Source organism: Hemitrygon akajei, chromosome 17 (genome assembly GCF_048418815.1).
Source record: "Hemitrygon akajei chromosome 17, sHemAka1.3, whole genome shotgun sequence".
In the NCBI taxonomy this organism is placed as follows: domain Eukaryota; kingdom Metazoa; phylum Chordata; class Chondrichthyes; order Myliobatiformes; family Dasyatidae; genus Hemitrygon; species Hemitrygon akajei.
The window spans coordinates 551,550-573,038 of record NC_133140.1 but is presented as its reverse complement, the minus strand read 5'-3'; the positions used below and the strand labels follow the sequence as shown (position 1 = coordinate 573,038).

The window sequence follows — 21,489 nt, the reverse complement described above, 5'->3', positions numbered from 1 at the left end:
TCCAGAGGCTCATGGAGAGGACTGTGGGGGATATGAATCTGCTGGAGGTGCTGGTGTACCTGGACGATTTGATAGTGTTTGGATCGACTTTGGAGGAACATGAAGAGCGGCTGTGAAAGGTATTAAGCCGGCTTAAGGAGGAAGGGCTGAAGCTTTACCTGGACAAATGCCAGTTCTGCAAGTCGTCGGTCAGCTATGTTGGCCATATCATTTCACAAGAGGGAGTGGCTACTGATCCAACTAAGATAGAAGCTGTGACCACCTGGCCAAGACCCCAGAAAGTGAGCGCTCTGCACTCATTTTTGGGGTTCTGTGGGTATTACCGCCGATACATGAAAGGATACACTAAAATGTGTCACCCGTTGACTCAGCTGTTGTGTGGCTATCCTCCGGTGGGAAAGGAAAGGAAGGGGGACCAGAGGCAAGACGTTGGAGGATACTGGAACACGGCGGAACCTTTTGGCTCGAGATGGGATAATCGATGTGAAGAGGCATTCCAATCTTTGAAAAGGGCACTGACCCAGGCCCCGGTGTTGGCTTTTGCCAATCCCCAAAAGCCATATGTGCTGCACATGGATGCCAGCCGAGAGGGTCTAGGGGCTGTTCTGTACCAGGAGCATGGCAACGCATTGAGACCGGTAGCCTTTGTCAGCCGAAGCTTGTCGCCATCTGAGAGAAACTATCCCACTCACAAGTTGGAGTTTCTGGTGCTGAAGTGGGCGGTGGTGGACAAGTTGAGCGATTACCTGTACAGAGCCAAGTTTGAGGTGAGAACGGATAACAATCCTCTCACTTATATTCTGACTTTGGCTAAGCTGGATACCACAGGACATCGGTGGTTGGCGGCCTTGTCGGTATATGATTTCAGCCTGAGGTACCGCCCAGGATGCAGGAATGTCGATGCAGATGCTTTGTCACATCGGGAGCCGGGGGAACAGGAGAAGGACGAGGAGTGGGAGAGTGTCCCTGCCCCTGGAGTGAAGGCTATGTGTCAGTTTGCTATCACCGTGAAGACCAAGGGAAGGGGAAGGTTGGAGCGAGCCGTGGACCATTTGGGAGTTTTTTGATGATGCCATACCCCTAGCTTACTGTGACCTGACCGCACTACGGACTAAACAGTTGCCGGAACTGTGTCCGGGGGAAGTGGCAGCTGCTCAGTAAAATGACTCAGGTCTTGGCCCTGTGTGGAGAGCGGTAGAGAAGGGGGAGGTGGTGTTGGCAGAGAAGGCAAAACACCCGTCCGTGCCTCTGTTATTGAAGGAGTGGCCTCGGTTAAAGTTAAAGAACCAAGTCTTATACCGGGTCTCAGCACCTCCGGACCAACCCCACTGTTGGCAACTGGTCCTGCCGGAGGAGTATCGGCAGACTGTACTCCAGGCCTTGCATGATGATTCTGGACACTTGGGGGTGGATAAGACCTATGGATTACTCAAAGACCGGTTCTACTGGCCCCGGATGAGGGGGGAGGTCGAAGAATACTGTAGGAAATGCAGTTGTTGCATCCGGAGGAAGACCCTGCCCGCGTTGGCGGCTCCACTGTCGCACTAGCAGAGTGCGGGACCCCTGGACCTGGTATGTATAGATTTCCTGTCGATTGAGCCTGACACCAGCAACACCGCGAATGTCTTAGTCATCACCAATCATTACACTCGCTATGCTCAGGCATTTCCCACTAAGGATCAGAAAGTGATGACAGTGACGAAGGTGCTATGGGAGAAGTATTTTATTCATTATGGCCTTCCCAGACAGATCCATAGTGATCAGGGACGGGACTTTGAGAGCCGGCTTATCCATGAATTACTGACTATGCTTGGGATTGAGAAATCCAGGACTACCCCTTATCACCCACAGGGTGATCCTCAGCCAGAGAGGTTCAACAGGACCCTGTTGGATATGCTCGGGACGCTGGAAATTGGGCAGAAAAATAAGTGGAGTCATCATATTGGACAATTGTTTCACTGTTACAATTGTACTCGCAATGATGCTACAGGGTACTCGCCTTATTATCTGATGTTCGGGCAGGAAGCGAGGTTGCCCATTGACTTGTGTTTTGGGGCTGAAGTGGATGAATTACCCGGGAAGCCCGAACTAAAGTATGTGTCCGATATGAGGAGGGAGTTGCAAAGGGCGTACGAGTTGGCCGAGGCGGCTGCTACCAAACAAAATCAGAGGAATAAGAAGAGATATGATCAAAAGGTGAAGTTTGCTCAATTATTGCCCGGCGATCGCGTCCGTTTACGGAATTTGGGACTCCCCAGTAAGCACAAGTTTGCTGGTGGGGGGAGAATGTACAATGTACTGTGTATGTTGATCAAAATGGCTTCTTTGTTTTGTTAAGAGTAGGAATGCTTCTTTGTTATGATAAGTGCTTTCTCTCGCAGTTGTTTAGCTTTAGACTTGCTGATATTGGGATTGTATTCATTTGTTAACCAATGGGGAATGTTATTTTGTCTTGTGCGTCTGGGAGCTTGGGGGTTTTCGCGGTCTTTTCAGAGAGTCGGGAAGAGGACGCCGAGGAAGGTGGACGTGTGCGGCACTGCTCGGTCGACCACCTGGGTGGTCCCAGGTGCAAGGACGTGGAGGTCGGCGGAAAGCCATGAGGGATCGAGAGGTTCAATGGTTGGGCTCCAACGATGTGCACTAAACTGACTGAACTCTGGTAAGTTTTGGTGCCTTTTACTTTACTTTCTTTTCCTTCATATATACTGTATTGTTAGTAACCTTTTAGTTCCAGTAAAATCTTTAAAGTATATTCTACAACGGTATCTGGTGTGAGTTTGATATTGTGTGTGTGTCGCTGCATTAACTTGTCTTCCACAGCTCCTGCATATATGGGAGGTGGGGTTGGAGAGTGGCTGGAGTTCTTCCCCTAGACATATACCGGTCTGTTGGGCAAGTGTTACACATTGTTATAGGAATTCTCCCATTATGTGGACTATAGCAGTTCAGTGATGTGGCTTGCTAGCAATTTCTTAAATGCAATTAAATAAGAATGAACAGTACTAATTTTACAATTCAAGAATGGGTATGACACAAGCTGAGGAAATCAGTGAGGACACAAGAATATATAATTGAACAAGGGAAATGGGAGACAGAGAATGCAGCAGCCAACTCTAACAAATCATTTGCCACCTTTAGCAACCCCTATGGATTGTTATCCTTGTATGATGCGCTCTCTAATCTCTCCAGTAATGATGTTCCAAAAGTCAAAGAACAGTGTTAGATCCTTTATTAGCAACCAGCAAAACATACACTCTTGAAACAATAAAACTTATAAAACTGAGACAAGAGATATTGAATCATAAATAACAGAAAATCTGCAGATGCCAAAAAACCAAACATCACCCACAAAATGCTGGAGGAACTCAGCAGGGTCTGCTGAAGGGTCTCGGCCTGAAACATCGACTGTACTCTTTTCCATAGATGCTACCTGGCCTGCTGAGTTCCTCCAGCATTGTGTGTGTGTTAATTGGAGATATTGCGGCGACCCACTTTCTGCGCAGGCGAACCGGCTCACAAATAGCCCGCGCGCGGGGAGAGACTTTGGTAATGCACCTCTGATGTCATTTCCGCCCGGAGAGGGCGGGAGCTAGCGATTAAAAGCCAGCGCTGCGAAGTTTGAATAAACTAGTCTCGAAATGACTTACCGACTGCGTGTCGTTGTCTCTAGCTCTGTATGTAGTACATCGCTACAATATTAAAATTACTTAAGCACACTTAAAGTTCAGCAAAGTTAAGTTAAGCAAAGTTAAGTAAAGCTAAGTGTAACTAAACGTAATTAAACCTAATTAAGTGGTCAACAAATGATATGACATCCATCAGTCCAAACTGCCCAGAACAAAGTCCGAATACGTAACTTACTCCCTTCACTTTTACCACACCCCATTCGTGTGTCTAGTTACTGTAATACACACCACAGAATACAATGCAGATAGGAAAAAATACGTGGGTCCTACAAGGAAAGCGCGAAAGATGCTGTGAAGATGTACTTAGATTCTGAGCAACAGTTTTAGCAAGCTCAGCTAAGTGTCAATAAAAAAAGCCTGCAGAAGTGGAAAGATATTAGATGTAAAAAGGAAAAGACAACAGAACAGGCATCTGATGCTGTCCTGAAGACAGAGTTCCAGGCTTGACTGGAAGATTGTAGTCTCATATTTAAACTAATGGTTTGGACTAGAATATGCCAAGGTCCTAATGAAGATTGTTTTGCACATTGACTGCTAGTCTTTATTTATAGTTTATTTTATATTGTATTTCATTATTTTCCTGTATATTTCTACAAGAAAACAGATCTTAAAGTAGTATACAGTGACATATACATACTTTTTTTATTTTGAACATTTGAACACTGAAATTCACAGAATTTAGGATCTAACAAAGTAGTTAGAGTTACAATGGAGCATCAGAGGTGTCAAATTCATAACACAGGAGAGAAATCTAAGCATTAGGAACATTAGAGAATCTTCAAATAAGATGTGCACTACACAGCAAGCAGTAAAGGGGCAACACAGGACACTTTTTCAGCTGATAGAAAGGAGCCGATCACATGTTCTCTTTTCGTCATACCTTAGGATTTGTCATCTTCTTTTTGATCAGCTTTGGATTGGCACGTTCCACCACCGTACTTTTATATCCATCCAGCAACTTGGCAAAGCTGCCATCGGTTAGGTCAATGCTGTCAGTCGCCATTTTGCATTCACTGCACAATTAATCAATGTACCTGCAAGAGCAGGCCAAGTTAATTACATTAATATACAAGAACAAGAATCAAAATACATTGTGTTTCCCTTTCAGCAGTACAAGATCACTGAGACACTTTTTGGCATCCCCTGCCAAAGTTCCTACCTGTTCACCTGCTGTGTATTTCCACCCCACAACAGAAACTAGTTGTGCATAGAGATATTTAGTCAAGAATGCACAATAAGTTGTTAAAATTGAATCCATATTGCTGGTGATTGCTCTGCAGGTAATGTAGCATAGGCATTGAATTGATTTGCATTATCCACCAGTGACTTGGACTGCTATATACCAGATTGATTCCAAACAAAACACATGCAGTCCCACTTCCATTTAAATTACCACAAGGGATCAGCCCTTCCATCAACTGTGTCATAAATATTCACAGCGCAGAAGGAAGTTATTAACCTATTCCAATTGTGCTTTTTCCTAGAAGAACCCAATATGAACCCTTCTGCCCTACTTTTAATTTTATTTTTGAAAAGTTCCACTAGTTTCTATCTCAATTATTCCTCAAATTATCACAAGTTCTCAAACTGTTTAACATATTTTTGGTTGTTCCTTTTCGTGCCTTGAGGCACATCGGGCATCATTTCCAGCATGGTTAGAAAGCATGCAAGGAGCCAGCCGGATTGGAACTCCGAACTATTTGCCTCAAAGTCCAGTGCTCATATTACTACACCACCGGCCAGCTATGTTTAACATATAAAGACATTAATTTTGTCAGTGGCTCAGTAACAGGAAGAATCAGTGGTTCTCGACTTCTTTCTAAAACCTTCAATTCCCATTACTTCAGTAAAACATCCAATGTATTCTGCAGTCCTGAAGGGTCTCAGCCTGAAATGTCAAGTGTTAATTCTTTTCCATAGATGCTGTCTGATCTGCTGAGTTCCTCCAGCATTTTGTGTGTGTAATAATGTATTCAAAGACCCTACCCATCCTGGGTATTCTCTCTTCTCCCCTCTCCTATCACTGAGAGAAGATACAATAAGCTTCAAAGCACATATCACTAGGCTCGAGGACAGTTTCTACCCTGCTGTATTAAATAGTATAAAAATGGCTTCTTGACCTTACAATCTACCCTGTACCTTACTGTCTGCACTCTCTCTGTACTTGTAACACTATATTCAGTTATTGTCATACCTTGTACTACCTCAAATTACACGTGTTGAAATGATCTCCTGTATACAGATAGCAAGCAAAACAAAGTTTTTCATTGTATCCCAGTATATGTGATGGCAATAATTTACCAATTTTAAATGATGATATACAAAAATTACAAGCTCAACCAGTCCATAATCCATATATCTCTCTTTACATTATCAAATGGTTCTAATCACACTGACTCAAACTCTTCATATATTCCTTCAATCCCTATAAGATATAAATTAGTCCTTAAGGGTGACACAGTTTCTTCCTCAAGCACTAACTTTGGAGGTGAAATACATGATCGCATGCCCAATCTACGTGAAGAAATTACGCCTCTCTACGTTTTAAATTTCTCTCATTTAACCATAGAACCATAGAACATTACAGCACAGAAACAGGCCTTTTGGCCCTTCTTGGCTGTGCCGAACCATTTTTCTGCCTAGTCTCACTGACCTGCACCTGGACCATATCCCTCCATACACCTCTCATCCATGTACCTGTCCAATTTTTCCTTAAATGTCAAAAGTGAGCCCACATTCACCACTTCATCTGGCAGCTCATTCCACACTCCCACCGCTCTGTGTGTGAAGAAGCCCCCCCTAATGTTCCCTTTAAACTTTTCCCCCTTCACCCTTAACGATATCTCCATTGCTCCCAACCAATAGAAACAGCCCAATTCAACCTTACCCATAAATTTTTAAAAATCTTTATTACCCATGATATGAATGAAAGAAAAATGTCTCAAGTAATTAGTATGTATTAATTAGTATGTAGTAATTAGTAAGTAAATGTATGTAATTAGTTTTGCTACAACAAGTGTATGGGACATTGGAAAAAAAGTTGAATTTCCCCATGGGGATGAATAAAGTATCTATCTATCTATCTATCAAGCCTCAGATTTCTATTTCCTCAGAATAGGTACATTGTGTTGCACCCTCTCTAATTCTCATACAGAATGCAGCAGTCAAGATTGAAATTACTTCATCATTCCCCATCTGTTTTTGTATTCCATGCATCTTAGGATACATTTCTATTAGTTCAGTGTTACTCTTGTCAATCTTATTAATTGGTGGCATCTGTCAGTCTTGAGAGACCATGGATCTGCGCCTGGAGTTTCCAGGACACAGGCCTGGGTAGGGTTGTATGGGAGACCGGCAGTTTCCCAAGCTGCAGGCCTTCCCCTCTCCACGCCACCGAAGTTGTCCAAGGGAAGGGCACTAGGACCCATGCAGCTTGGCACCAGTGACATCGCAGAGCAATGTGTTGTTAAGTGCCTTGCTCAAGGACACAAACACGCTGCCTCAGCTGAGGCTCGAACCAGTGACCTTCAGGTTACTAGCCTGATGCCTTGCCCACTAGGCCACGCGCCAACACAATGTCAAGGAATGTCAATCTTAAGTGCTTCTATTAACATGCTGTGAACTTATCACTCAAAGTTTTCCAGCTCTTCAACAGCACTAAGGCCATTTCAAGCTAATTAGTTATAATAGTTATTTTGTTAAAGCTAAAGTGTGCACATTTATACTAATAGATATTCATTTGGATTTCTAAAAAAATTCCTTGTACTTAAGTGTCCTCTTAATGGTCATCAGTGCATTCAGTTAAATCACACTGCCACATCAAATCACAATAAGAACAAAACCAGAGGGTCTACATAGTATTAACAAGCACCAGACCAGTTACACGCAACAAAGTCTTTCTTGTGAACATCTGAAGATTTCCATCTAAGTTAGGAAGAGCTAGAAGAAAGATTTGCAAAGTAGAATCAAAGAGTTACAGCATAGAAACAAGCTACCATCTATACCAATGTGCACCCTTCCTTATGCAGGTAAATTAGAATCAGAATCAGGTGTATTATCATCGGCATGTATCGAGAAATTTGTTAACTTAGCAGCAGTAATTCCATGCAATACATTATATAGAAGAAAATAAATAAATAAATTACAGTATATGTACATTGAATAGATTAAAAATCACGCAAACACAGAAATAATATACAGTCTGCCCTCCTTATACGCGAGGGATTGGTTCCGGGACCATTCGTGGATACCAAAATTTGCGGATGCTCAAGTCCCTTATTCAACCTGTCTCAGTGCAGTGGATCTTAAGACCCAGCAGAACCCCAGACCTTATTTAACCTTATTTAATGCGGTGGACATTAGGACCGGGCGGTAGAGATCTGAATCTGCAGTGTTTCTGTTCATGAAAATAATCACGAACATGATTGAAAATAAAGTGGAAATAATAAAGCGATCGGAAAGAGGTGAAACACCATTGGTCATTGGAAAAGCGTTAGGCTACAGTCAGGCTAAGTGAGAAAGGCTCTGCCCCGATGAAAGCTACAATTATTACTAAGCAACACAGTGGTTTAATTATTGGGTTTTGGGTTTTTGATCCTCCACATCAACCCAACACAGTGGAGAGCGCACTTGGAAGCGATCTGTCACTGGATCAAACTCGGGAACTTCTGTTCCCGAGCCAGCGCTGAAACATACGTTCTTAAGCGTTTTATATGTATAGAAAGGTAAAATATATACTATATACTAAGACAAGCGTTTGACTAACTGACACTAAATAATACTGGATGTACCTGTTCCGACTTACTTAGTAAGAGAACTTCAAATTTTTTTCGATCCTGATCCACGATAACCCACGCCCATCCTCCCGTATACTTTAAATTGTCTCTAGATTACTCATAATACCTAATACAATGTAAATGCTATGTAGAATAGTTGTTACACTGCATTGTTTAGGGAATAATGACAAGAAAAAAAAAGTCTGTACATGCTTGAACAACAAGTGCTGGAAGAGCACTTCCGGGATTTTGCGATTCACGGTTGGTTGAATTCGCGCATGCAGAATTCGCGGATAAGGAGGGCCGACTGTACATAATAAAAAAGTGAGGTAGTGTTCATGGGTTCAATGCCCATTTACAAATCAGACGGCAGAGGGGAAAAAGTTGTTCCTGAATTGCTGAGTGTGTGCCTCCAGGCTTCTGTACTTCCTACCTGATGGTAACAGTGAGAAAAGGGCATGCTCTGGGTGCTGGGGGTCCTTAATAATAGACACTGCCTTTCTGAGACACCACTCCTTGTCCTGGATACTTTGTAGGCTGGTCTCCAAGATGGAGCCGACTAAATTTACGACCCTCTGAAGCTTTACTTGGTCTTGTGCAGTAGCCCCCCTACCCACCATACCCAACAGTGATGCAGCCTGTCAGAACATCCACCACCAACAAGCCTCTATAGAAGTTTTTGAGTGGTTTTGTTGACATATCAAATCTCTGCAAACTCCTAATGAAGTACAGTTGCGATCATGCCTTCTTTATAGCTGCATTGATGTGTTGGGACCAGGTTAAGATATCTTGACACCCAGGAACTTGAAACTGCTCACCCTCTCCATTTCTGATCCCTCTGTGAAGATTGGTATGTGTTCCTTCGTCTTACCCTTCCTGAAGTCCACAATCAGCTCTTTTGTCTTACTGACATTGAGTGCAAGGTTGTTCCTGTGACACTACTCCACTAGTTGACATATCTTACTCCTGTACGCCCTCTCATCTCCATCTGAGATTCTATCAACAATGGTTGGATCATCAGGAAATGTATCCTTCCTATAGCAAGGCAACCAGACCTGTAGACATTACTATGTTGCTTAACAACATCCTGTACTGCTGTAACACGACATTCCAAACCCTATATGCAATATCTTCATAATGAAGTCAAGCCTGCCAAACACGTTTTGCAACACCTGTGTCACCATTTTCAAGAAACTGCAGAATGGTGCAAAAGTTTTAGTTAGACTCCCTAGATTTTTATCTTGTTTCAGCTGGTATGGCCTCCACAGAGCCTTGATCTCAACATCATCATGGTTGTCTGGACTATCTGGAGAGATAGAAGCAAGTGAAACAGCCAAGGTTTGCAGAAGAACTGTGGCAAGTTCTCCAAGATGCTTGGAATAACCTACCAGGCAACTTTCTTATAAAACTGCACAATAGTATACTTAAGAGAATTGATGCAGCCTTAAAGGCAAAGAATGGTCACAACAAATATGGACTTGATCTAGTCTTTTTACAGTTTACTGCACTTTATAATATTTTTAGATACCCAGAAACACTTCATTTCACTATTTTTGTAAGCAACTTCAAGTTACATATTTTTTTACATGTGCCTAAGACTTTTGCACAGTACTGTATGTTCCTGAACCACTAGGTTTTTCTGTTCTGCAACAATCCCCAGGGCCTTACCATTTACAGTGCAGTCCTGCCCTGGTTTACCTTATCCAAATACAAACACCTAGCATTTATCTGAATTAAACTTCATCTGCCATTCCTTGGCCCACTGGCCCAGATGATGCAGAAGGTGTTTGGTATGCTTGACTTCATTATGAAGTTATTGCATATAGGGTTTGGAATGTCGTGTTGCAGTCTGTCTAGGAACCATATCCAATACGGATGTTGGTGACCATGGTTTTCCATACAGATCTATCCCTTGTTCTTTGGATGACTTCCATTTCCTCGATGTGTAGCCACCAGGCTAGGCTTTTGGTGTACATAAGCCAAGGTCTTCCTCTCGGTTTGCTCCCCTCGATCTTTCCAGAGAGTGTGAGTTTTTCTAGTTCATCTTTCCGCATGATGTGTCCTAGGAATCTAAGTTATCTTTCTCTTATTGTTGGTATGAGTGATCTAACTGCTTGGGCTCTTCTGAGAGCTTCTTCATTTGACATGTGTGTAGTCCATGATATTTTTAACATTCTCCTGTAGAACCATAATTCAGATGCTTCTGGTCTCTTTTCCATTGCTGGGGAAATGGTCCAGCATTCACTTCCATAAGTCAGGATAGAATAAACGTAGCACTGCAGTATTCTGTTTTTCCCATCAGACCCCTCAATACCCAGAGTCTAGGCTGACATCTACATCATTTATTATTATATTGAAATTTGTCCTTTACTGTGCCTATTGTCTTGTTTATTATTTATTTATTTATTCAAACGAGAGGACATGATTTGAGAGTTAGGGGGCAAAAGTTTAAGGGAAACATGAGAGGGTATTTCTTTACTCAGAGAGTGATAGCTGTGTGGAATGAGCTTCCTGTAGAAGTAGTAGAGGCCAGTTCAGTTGTGTCATTTAAGGTAAAATTGGATAGGTATATGGACAGGAAAGGAGTGGAGGGTTATGGGCTGAGTGCGGGTAGGTGGGACTAGGTGAGATTAAGAGTTCAGCACGGACTAGGAGGGCCGGAATGGCCTGTTTCCGTGCTGTGATTGTTATATGGTTATATGGTTATTAATTATTGTACTGCTCTGCACTGTTTTGTGCACTTTATGTAGTCCTATGTAGGTCTATACTCTAGTGTAGTTTTTGTGTTGTTTTACGTAGTCTAGTGTAGCCTTGAGTTGTCTCACATAGTCTAGTGTAGTTTTGTGTTGTTTCATGTAGCACCACGGTCCTGGAGGAACGTTGTTTCGTTTTTACTGTGTACTGTACCTGCAGTTTATGGTTGAAATGACAATAAAAAAACAACTTGACTTGAAATAACCATTAGGAACAGTGGAACTAAATTTCACTGTGATCTGAAAGTGTGGTATATTACCACTCTACCATTACTTCTTGAACTTAATAAAGTGGCTACTGCGTGTATGTTTGTGATATTCTTCTACCATAGCCCACCACTTCAAGATCTGACATGTTGTTCATTCAGAAATGCTCTTCTGAACATCTCTGTTGTAACACAACAGTATTTGAGTTACTGTCAACTTCTTGTCAGCTTGAACCAGACTGGCCGTTCTCTTCTGACCGCTCTCATTAACAAAGCATTTTTGCCCACAGAACTGCTGCTCACTGGATTTTTTCTGTCGTTCACACCAATCTCTGTAAACTCTAGATCCCAGGAGATCATTATCTGAGATACTCAAACCATCTTGTCTGGCACTAACAATCATTCTATGGTCAAACTCACTTTGATCACATTCCTTCTGCATTCTGATGTTTGGTCTGAACAACAATTGAACCTCTTGACACTTCATATCTGTACACTTTTACACATTAAGTTGCAGCCACATAATTGGCTGATTAGATATTTGCAGTAACAAGCAGGTGTACATGTATAATCATGTGTGCATCAAGACATAACAGAGCGTGGCCAGGTATCCTTAAAAATGAGATGTGGCTTACATGGGACTAAATGTGTGCTCATATCCTCAACAAAAGCATAGCCCACTATTTGTGTGTCAAAGACAAAGCCAAAGTATTTGCAACTTCCAACCAGAAATGATAAGTGGATAATTCATCTCAGCCTTTCTCTGAGGTCACCAAAGCCATTCTTCAGTCAATTCAATTCACTTACTGCTATATCTCTGCTCAACATTATACAGTATATCTGCAACTCAACATTAGTAAGACAAAAGAGATCATCATGGACTTTAGGAAGATTAAGCCAGCATTGCGCCTTGTTACTATTGATGGTGAGAATATGAATGTGGTGAGGACCTACAAGTACCTGGGGGATGCACCTGGATGACAGACTTGAGTGGAGCACCAACACAGAAAAAGGGCCAGAGCCACCTCTATTTCCAGAGGGGACTGAGGACCTTTAAAATATGCAGGTCTCTCCTTCAAGTCACTTCCATTGTCATTCTGACCATAACTGCTATGTACAGTACATAGTAAAAATGAGACATTTTTCAGGACCATGGTGTTACATGACACAGTACAAAAACTAGACTGAACTACGTAAAAAACAACACAGACAAAAAAAAACTACACTAGACTACAGACCTACCCAGGACCGCATAAAGTGCAAAAAACAGTGCAGGCATTTATTAAACAGGACAATAGGTCAGCAAGGTGTCAGCCCAAGCTCTAGGTATTGAGAAGCCTGACAGCTTGGGGGAAGAAACTGTTACATAGTCTGGTCGTGAGAGTCCAAATGCTTCATTGCCTTTTCCCAGACGGCAGGAGGGAGAAGAGTTTATATGAGGGGTGCATGGGGTCCTTCATAATGCTGTTTGCTTTGCAGATGCAGCATGTAGTGTAAATGTCCGTGATAGCGGGAAGAGAGACCCCGATGATCTTCTCAGCTGACCTCACTATCCGCTGCAGGGTCTTGTGATCCGAGATGGTGTAATTTCCAAACCAGGCAGTGATGCAGCTGCTCAGGATGCTCTCAAAACAACCCCTGCAGAATGTGATGAAGATGGGGGGGTGGGAGATAGACTTTCCTCAGCCTTTGTAGAAAGTAGTGAGGCTGCTGGGCTTTCTTTGCTATGGAGCTGGTGTTCAGGGACCAGGTGAGATTCTCCGCCAGGTGAACACCAAGAAATTTGGTGCTGTTAACAATCTCTACCAAGGAGCCGTCGATGTTCAGCGGGGAGTGGTCGCTCCGTGCCCTCCTGAAAGTCAACAACCACCTCTTTTGGTTTGTTCACATTCAGAGACAGGTTGTTGACTCTGCATCAGTCCGTTACCCGCTGCACCTCCTCTCTGTAAACTGACTCATCGTTCTTGCTGATGAGACCCACCACGGTCGTGTCATCGGCGAACTTGATGATGTGGTTCGAGCTGTGTATTGCCGTACAGTCGTGGGTCAGCAGAGTGAACAGCATGTTTTGCTAGTCTGTTATCACCAGTATAATCTTCTATATGGTCGTGAGCTGGGGCAATGGCATCAACACAGGTGATGTCAACAGGCTTAATAAACTGATTAGAAAGGCTGGCTCTGTTATCGGAGTCAAACTGGACACTCTGGAGGCTGTAGTGGAACAAAGGACCCTATGGAAAATCCTGGCAATTCTGGACAATGCTTCTCACCCTCAGCATGTCACCTTGACTGAACAAAGCAGCACTTTTAGTCATAGACTACAACAACTGTGCTTCTCCAAAGAGAGCTATAAGAGATCATTCTTACCCTCGGCCATTAGGCTTGAGAATGAGTCAACCAATAGCTGGGAAAGTGATGACCCCCTCCTGTTAGCTGTTTGTGGTAACTTATTTTTTTATTCTTCCTACTCTTCTTTTTCTTTCTTTTTCAATATTTTTATTGATTACTTGCATTGATGAATACAAATACATGATATTATGAAAACAGAAGTTGAAATGCCCCATATCTGTATATAGTAAATTAAACGTAATATTAAAAAGGTATATTTTATTCTAATCTAAAACAAAATCAAAACCCCATAACAAAAGAAAAGAAAAAGAGAAAAAAAACACAGCTGTTTGATTAAAAGAAAAGGAAAAAAATCCTGAACAAAGTCAAAATTCAAACATATAATGGCCATCATCATTGCTGAGTAAGTCAGAGTTCTAAAGTAGTTCTAAAAAGGTCCCCATAATGCGAAAAAATCTTGTCTAGGTACAGAAATAGAACACCTAATCTTCTCTAAATTTAAACATGACATGACATGACTAAACATGACAAAAGCTGCAGAAAAAAAGCATGAAGGAGGTGTGGGATGGGATGAAGATCATCACCGGATGCGGTGCAAAGCGGGGGGCAAACATAAGTGGAGATGTGGAGAAAGCGAACCAGCTGAACAACTTCTTCAACAGGTTCGACAGCACAATCTCATCCTCACCGCAGAAATCCACACAGGAAAATAGCCACTCACAGGAGACCTTGCCCACGCCCAGGATTACGGCTGCACAGGTGGAAGGTCAACTGAGGAAGATCTGTACCAGCAAGGCGGCTGGACCGGATGGAGTTTCCCCACGATTACTGAGGGCCTGTGCGACTGAGCTGGGAGAACCACTACAGCGCATCTTCAACATGAGCCTAGAGCAGAGAAGAGTACCCAGACAGTGGAAAACATTCTGTATTGTTCCGGTACCGAAGAAACCACAACCAAAGGAGTTGAATGACTTCAGACCTGTTGCCTTGACGTCGCACTTGATGAAGACCATGGAGCGGCTGATAATACAGAATCTGAGGCCACAAACCAGGCACGCCCGGGATCCTCTTCAGTTTGCGTATAAGGAGAAGGTGGGAGTGGAGGATGCTATCACGTATTTGCTGCACAAATCACTCTCTCACCTAGATGGGGTCAGTTGTGCTGTGAGGATTACATTCCTTGACTTCTCTAGTGCCTTTAACACCATCCAGCCCAAGATCTTAAGGCACAAACTAACGGAGATGGGAGTAGACTCTCACATGGTGGATTGGATAGTGGACTACTTGACAGATAGACCTCAGTATGTGCGGTTGGGAGACTGTAGGTCTGACACGGTGGTCAGCAGCACAGGAGCGCCGCAGGGAACCGTACTCTCTCCGGTCCTGTTCACCCTGTACACATCAGACTTCCAATATAACTCGGAGTCCTGCCATGTGCAGAAGTTCGCTGATGACACGGCCATAGTGGGGTGTGTCAGGAATGGACAGGAGGAGGAGTATAGGAAACTGATACAGGACTTTGTGATATGGTGCAACTCAAACTACCTGCATCTCAATATCACCAAGACCAAGGAGATGGTGGTGGACTTTAGGAGATCTAGGCCTCATATGGAGCCAGTGATCATTAATGGAGAATGTGTGGAGCAGGTTAAGACCTACAAGTATCTGGGTGTACAGTTAGACGAGAAGCTAGACTGGACTGCCAACACAGATGCCTTGTGCAGGAAGGCACAGAGTCGACTGTACTTCCTTAGAAGGTTGGTGTCATTCAATGTCTGTAGTGAGATGCTGAAGATGTTCTATAGGTCAGTTGTGGAGAGCGCCCTCTTCTTTGTGGTGGCGTGTTGGGGAGGAAGCATTAAGAAGAGGGACGCCTCACGTCTTAATAAGCTGGTAAGGAAGGCGGGCTCTGTCGTGGGCAAAGTACTGGAGAGTTTAACATCGGTAGCTGAGCGAAGGGCGCTGAGTAGGCTACGGTCAATTATGGAAAACTCTGAACATCCTCTACATAGCACCATCCAGAGACAGAGAAGCAGTTTCAGCGACAGGTTACTATCGATGCAATGCTCCTCAGACAGGATGAAGAGGTCAATACTCCCCAATGCCATTAGGCTTTACAATTCAACCGCCAGGACTTAAGAACTTTTTAAAAGCTATTATTAATGCTTTTTGAGATAGTGATTTAGATGCATATCATATTTTTTACTGAGTTAAGTATTGTATGTAATTAGTTTTGCTACAACAAGTGTATGGGACATTGGAAAAAAAGTTGAATTTCCCCATGGGGATGAATAAAGTATCTATCTATCTATCTATCTATCTATCTATCTAACATCAGTCAACCAATGGGCACGAGTAGGTGGAGCGGCATCTTTACATTTAAGCAACAAAACTCTTCTAGCTAAAAGCCAAAATATGCAAATCATTCGGCTTAAGAGTAAAATCGTTTCCTCCAACAATGCCAAACAAGGCGGTCAGAGGGTTGGGTATAAAGTTTACTTTAAAAAGCTCCGAGAAAGTTTGAAATACTTCTTTCCAAAATTTATCAAGCCGCGAGCAGGACCAAAACATACGAATTAGAGAGGCCTCTTTGACATTACACCAATTACAGTATGGAGAAAAATCTGAGTAAAAACGAGAGAGCTTATGTTTAGTCATATAGGCTCTATGAACCACTTTAAATTGTAAAAGAGAATGACGCGCACATAACGAAGAGGTGTGAACAAGTTTAAAAATTTCATTCTCAGTATCCTCATCAATTGAAATCTGGAGATCGTGTTCCCAGAGGTTTTTAATTTTATCTAACAAAATGTTTCTCATTGCCAACAACATACTATAAATATTAGAAATAGATCCATTATGAAAAGGTTTCAGAGTAAAAATTGTATCAATTAGATTCTTATCTGGACATTTAAGAAATGTATGAAGTTGAGAATGCAAGAAGTCTCTAATTTGTAAATATCTAAAAAAAGTGAGCTTTATGAAGATTATATTTAATAGATAGTTGATCAAATGAGGAAAGACTATCTCCAACAAACAGATCCTGAAAACATTTAATCCCTAGTCTATTCCACTCTTTAAAAACTACATCAGTCAAAGAAGGTTTAAAAAAAAGTTAGAAAAAATGGGACTAGAGAGTGAAAAACCAAATAACCCAAAGAAATTTCTAAATTGTAACCAAATCCTCAAAGAACGTTTAACTACATAATTATCAGTTAAATTACTTAAGGATAGAGGAATTGAAGAACCAAGAAGAAAAATAATAGAAAATTTATTAACAGAATTTAAAATGAACGATAGCGTATATTGACTTTCCAATAGTAAAACCTGTAATTGGGTAGGGCTAATCCCTCATTTTTTTTAGCTTTCTGAAGATGAACTTTGTTTAATCAAGGGGTTTTATTCTTCCATAAATAAGAAGATATAATCGAATCCAAAGAGTCAAAATAAAAGATTTAGGAAGAAAAACAGGTAGGGCTTGAAATAAATATAAAATTTTAGGCAAAATATTCATTTTAATAGAATTGATACATCCAATCAGCGATAAAGAAAGGGGAGACCAGTTTGATAGTATCTTCTTAACATACTCCAAAAGTGATAAAGTTTTCTTTAAAAAGAGATTTATAATTCCTAGTAATTGTTATTCCCAAATAAGTAAATTAATTTCTTACAATTTTAAAAGGTCAGAGTTGAGCAATACCAAATTATTCAAAGGAAAAATTTCACTCTTATGAAGATTTAAGTTTATATCCTGAGAACTGACTAAATTCAGAAAGTAAAGAAAGTACTGAGAATAGAGAGGACTCCACATTAGGGATGTAGAGCAAAAGCATAAAGCAACAACTTATGAGTGATACCCCTCCTTAAAATACCCAAGATGTCAACGGATTCACAGAATGCGATGGCTAAAGGCTCTAAAGACAAAACAAATAGCAAAGGACTCAAAGGACATCCTTGTCTGGTTTCACATTGAAGACTAAATGGTTTAGAACTCTGAGAGTTACTAAGAACCTGTGCAGTGGGAGATAGATAAAGCAATTTAATCCATTGAATAAAATTTGAACCAAAGTTAATTTTTACTAATATTTTAAATAAATAATTCATTCAACCCAGTCAAAGGCTTTCTCAGCATTTAAAGAAATCACACACTCCTAAGTTTCTTTAGAAGGATAATATATAACATTCGGTAAATGACGAATGTTAAAATGAGAATAACGATTTTTGATAAATCCGGTCTGGTCATCAGAGATAATACAGGCAGAATGTTTTCCATCCTATGGGCCAAATGTTTAGATAAAATTTTAGCATCGACATTAAGTAAAGAAATAGGACTGTAGGAAGAGCAATCAGTTGGATCTTTATTCTTTTTGAGAATAAGTGAAATAGAGGCACCATAAAAGGATTGTGGTAACCTGCCTAATTTAAAAGAGTCAGAAAGAACAGAAAGTAAGTGAGGAATAAGCAAAGGAGCAAAAGCCTTATAGAACTCTCCAGAAAATCCGTGAGGACCGGGAGCCTTCCGCGAACTCAGATAATGGACAACCCGGGCAATTTCCTCAGAAGAAAAAGGTTGATCTAACCATTTTTGATTAACCTCAGAAAGTGAGGGAATATTTAAATGATATAGAAAATTATTCATAGCAAAATTGGCTTTAGGGGAATCGAAGCTATACAGTTTAGAGTAAAATTCTCTAAAAGTATCGTTTATTTCCAATTGATCATAAGTTATATCACCACTCACTTTGGAGATTTCCTTAATTTGATGTTTAACTATTCTTTTTACAATATTTTTATTCAGAAGAAAAAAAACAAGATTTACAGAGTGCAACACATAGATACATCTCAACATAACTTGTGTACATTCATATATTGTAATAAAATTGATCAAAATGTTATAACATAACACATAAAGGTATACCACTCTGTAATCAAAAATTTAAAGATAAGTCATACATCATAAAAGAAATTTTTTATATAAAAAAGTCAACCCCCTACCAACTACCAAAGAAAAAAGCTGATGGATGATAATGGATAATTAGAAAAAAAAACATATTCGCTTAAGAAGAGAAGATAAAAATATACCTAAAAGTCTGTGCACTGTTAAACTTTATAAATTGGAAAAGTAATTTAGGAAAGGTCCCCAGATATCATAAAAAGATTGTTTCGAATTTAAGACTGAGCAATGGATCTTTTCTAAATTTAAATAAGACATAATATCACGTAGCTATTGAAGATGTGTAGGAGGGGTAGATTCCTTCCATTTAAGCAAGATTGCTCTTCTTGCTAAAAGAGAGGTAAAAACTAAAACCTGTAGGTTAGGAGTATTTAAAGTTATATCTTCATTTGCAATAATACCAAACAAGGCAGTAAGGGGATTTGGGTCAAATTGGACCCTAAAAAGTTGAGAGAAGGTATGGAATACTTCCCGCCAAAACTTTTCAATTTTAGGGCAAAACCAAAACATTTGAATTAAAGAGGCATCAGCAGAGTTGCATTTATTACAAAGTGGAGAAACATTCAGGTAAAAACTGGAGATCTTCTGTTTAGAAATGTAAGCTCTATGAACCACTTTAAACTGTAGAAGAGAATGACAAGCACAGAAAGATGATTTATTAACCCGTTTAAGAATTTTATTCCATCTATCATCAGAAATCTGACAATTTAAGTCATCCTCCCAAGCTTTTTTTATTTTATCTAAAAAGTCTTGTCTAGTATCAATCAACAAGTTATAGATACCGGTAATAGAACCATTAACAAAAGGTTTTAAATTTAAAAGATCATCCAGTAAATTTTTATCAGGACCTATAGGAAAAGTAGTTAATTGGAAACGTAAGAAATCTCTAATTTGAAGGTATCTGTAAAAGTGTATTTTTGGGAGTGCAAATTTAGTTGACAATTGGTCAAATGAAGCAAGAGATCCTGAGATAAACAGGTCCCAAAAACACTTAATACCTAGTTTATCCCAATCCTTAAACACTTTGTCAGTCATGGAAGGGATAAAAAAAAATTAAGGAGAATGGGAGATGATAATGAAAAATTCGCTAAACCAAAAAATTTCCTAAATTGAGACCAAATCCTTAAAGTTTGCTTAACAATTATGTTATCTGTTATTTTATTTGCTGAAAAAGAAGATTATGATCCAAGAAGAGAGACAATAGAGGAATTTTTTACAGAGTTAACTTCTAAGAAGACCCATGATGGGCAATCTTTACGATAAATATAATAGGACCAGAAAGTAATATTCCTTATATTGGCAGCCCAATAGTAAAACCTAAAATTGGGTAGGGCTAATCCACCCATCTCTTTATTTCTTTGTAGGTAAACTTTACTTAAACGAGCTTGTTTATTATTCTAAATATAAGATGTTAAAATTGAATCTAAAGAATCAAAGTAGGTCTTAGGAATAAAAATAGGTAAGGCCTGAAAAAGATATAAAAATTTAGGAAGAATCTTCATTTTAATCGAATTAATTCGGCCAATTAGGGATAAAGAAAGAGGAGACCATTTAGAAAGCGTCTTTTTCACATAATTCAATAAGGGGTTTAAGTTTTCTTTAAATAAATTCTTGAAGTTTTCAGTAACTGTTACACCTAGATATGTAAATTGACTTGTAACAACTTGGAACGGAAATTTGGCATTTGATGACATTAGGTCATTTAAAGGAAATAGCTCACTTTTATGTAAGTTCAGCTTATATCCTGCAAAAGAACTAAACTGGGAAATTAAAGAAAGAACTGAAGGTAAAGAAGTTTCAGTGTTAGAGATAAAAAGTAAAATATCATCAGCGTATAATGAAATTTTATGAGTCATACCTTCCCTTAGTATACCAGAAACGTCCTTAGATTCTCGAAATGCTATTGCTAAGGGTTCTATAGCTAAATACGTCTTTTATATAAGATGGGATCCGGATCGGAAGCATATTTTTTATCTAAATGGTTCAGCTGATTGGCTAAATCAGTTCTCTCCTTATTAGCTTTTTTCTTAATACTTGCTATATAAGAAATAATTTGGCCTCTAATATAAGCTTTGAAAGCTTCCCAAATAGTAAGGCTAGAAGTGACATCTAGCGTATTCTCTTCAAAGAAAAAAGTAATTTAACTCTCTAAAAAAAAATTTAAAACCGTATCCGATGTATAATTGGATTAAGATACCAAAATCTGCTTGATCGAGAAACATCTGGAAGATTTAAAGTTAAAAAGACGGGGGCATGATCTGAAACAGCAATTTCTTTATAGTCACAGGATCGAACATATGGTATCAAATGAGTATCGACAAAAAAACAACCAATCCTGGAATAGGTATGATGAACGTGAGAAAATAAAAAGGAATATTCTCTTCTTGTTAGACGTAAAAAACACCAAATATCAATAATGTCACATTTCATTAGAAAAGATTGGATATAGGAGGCAGATCTACTAATATTCAATCGTTTCAAAGATGTACAGTCTAAAACAGGGTCAAGACAGCAATTAAAGTCACCTCCCAAGATTAAAGAGTACAAATTTAAGTCTGGTGAAAAAGAAAAAGAAGTTCAAAAAAGCCAGGATCATCTATATTCGGAGCATAGAGATTAGCAAAAACCATTAGTTTGTTATCTAATTCCGTTGAAACTATAACAAACCGCCCATTGGGGTCAGACATTACATCATGTTGAACAAAGGCAACTGAATTGTCGATCAAAATCGAATTCAAACTACCTCTGGCTTTGGCTTGAAAGGAA

At 40.1% G+C, this 21,489-nt stretch overlaps 1 protein-coding gene across 1 annotated transcript in view; it reads right to left on the bottom strand.

The window, feature by feature from the left end:
• Positions 1-21,489, bottom strand: part of LOC140740942 (hydrocephalus-inducing protein-like) — a 421,292-nt gene that overhangs the window by 356,943 nt on the left and 42,860 nt on the right. The window contains exon 2 of the mRNA XM_073070583.1: positions 4,567-4,699. Within this exon, the coding sequence (XP_072926684.1) occupies positions 4,567-4,689 (123 nt within the window). The 5' untranslated portion in view covers positions 4,690-4,699. The remainder of the gene's footprint in view (positions 1-4,566; positions 4,700-21,489) is intronic.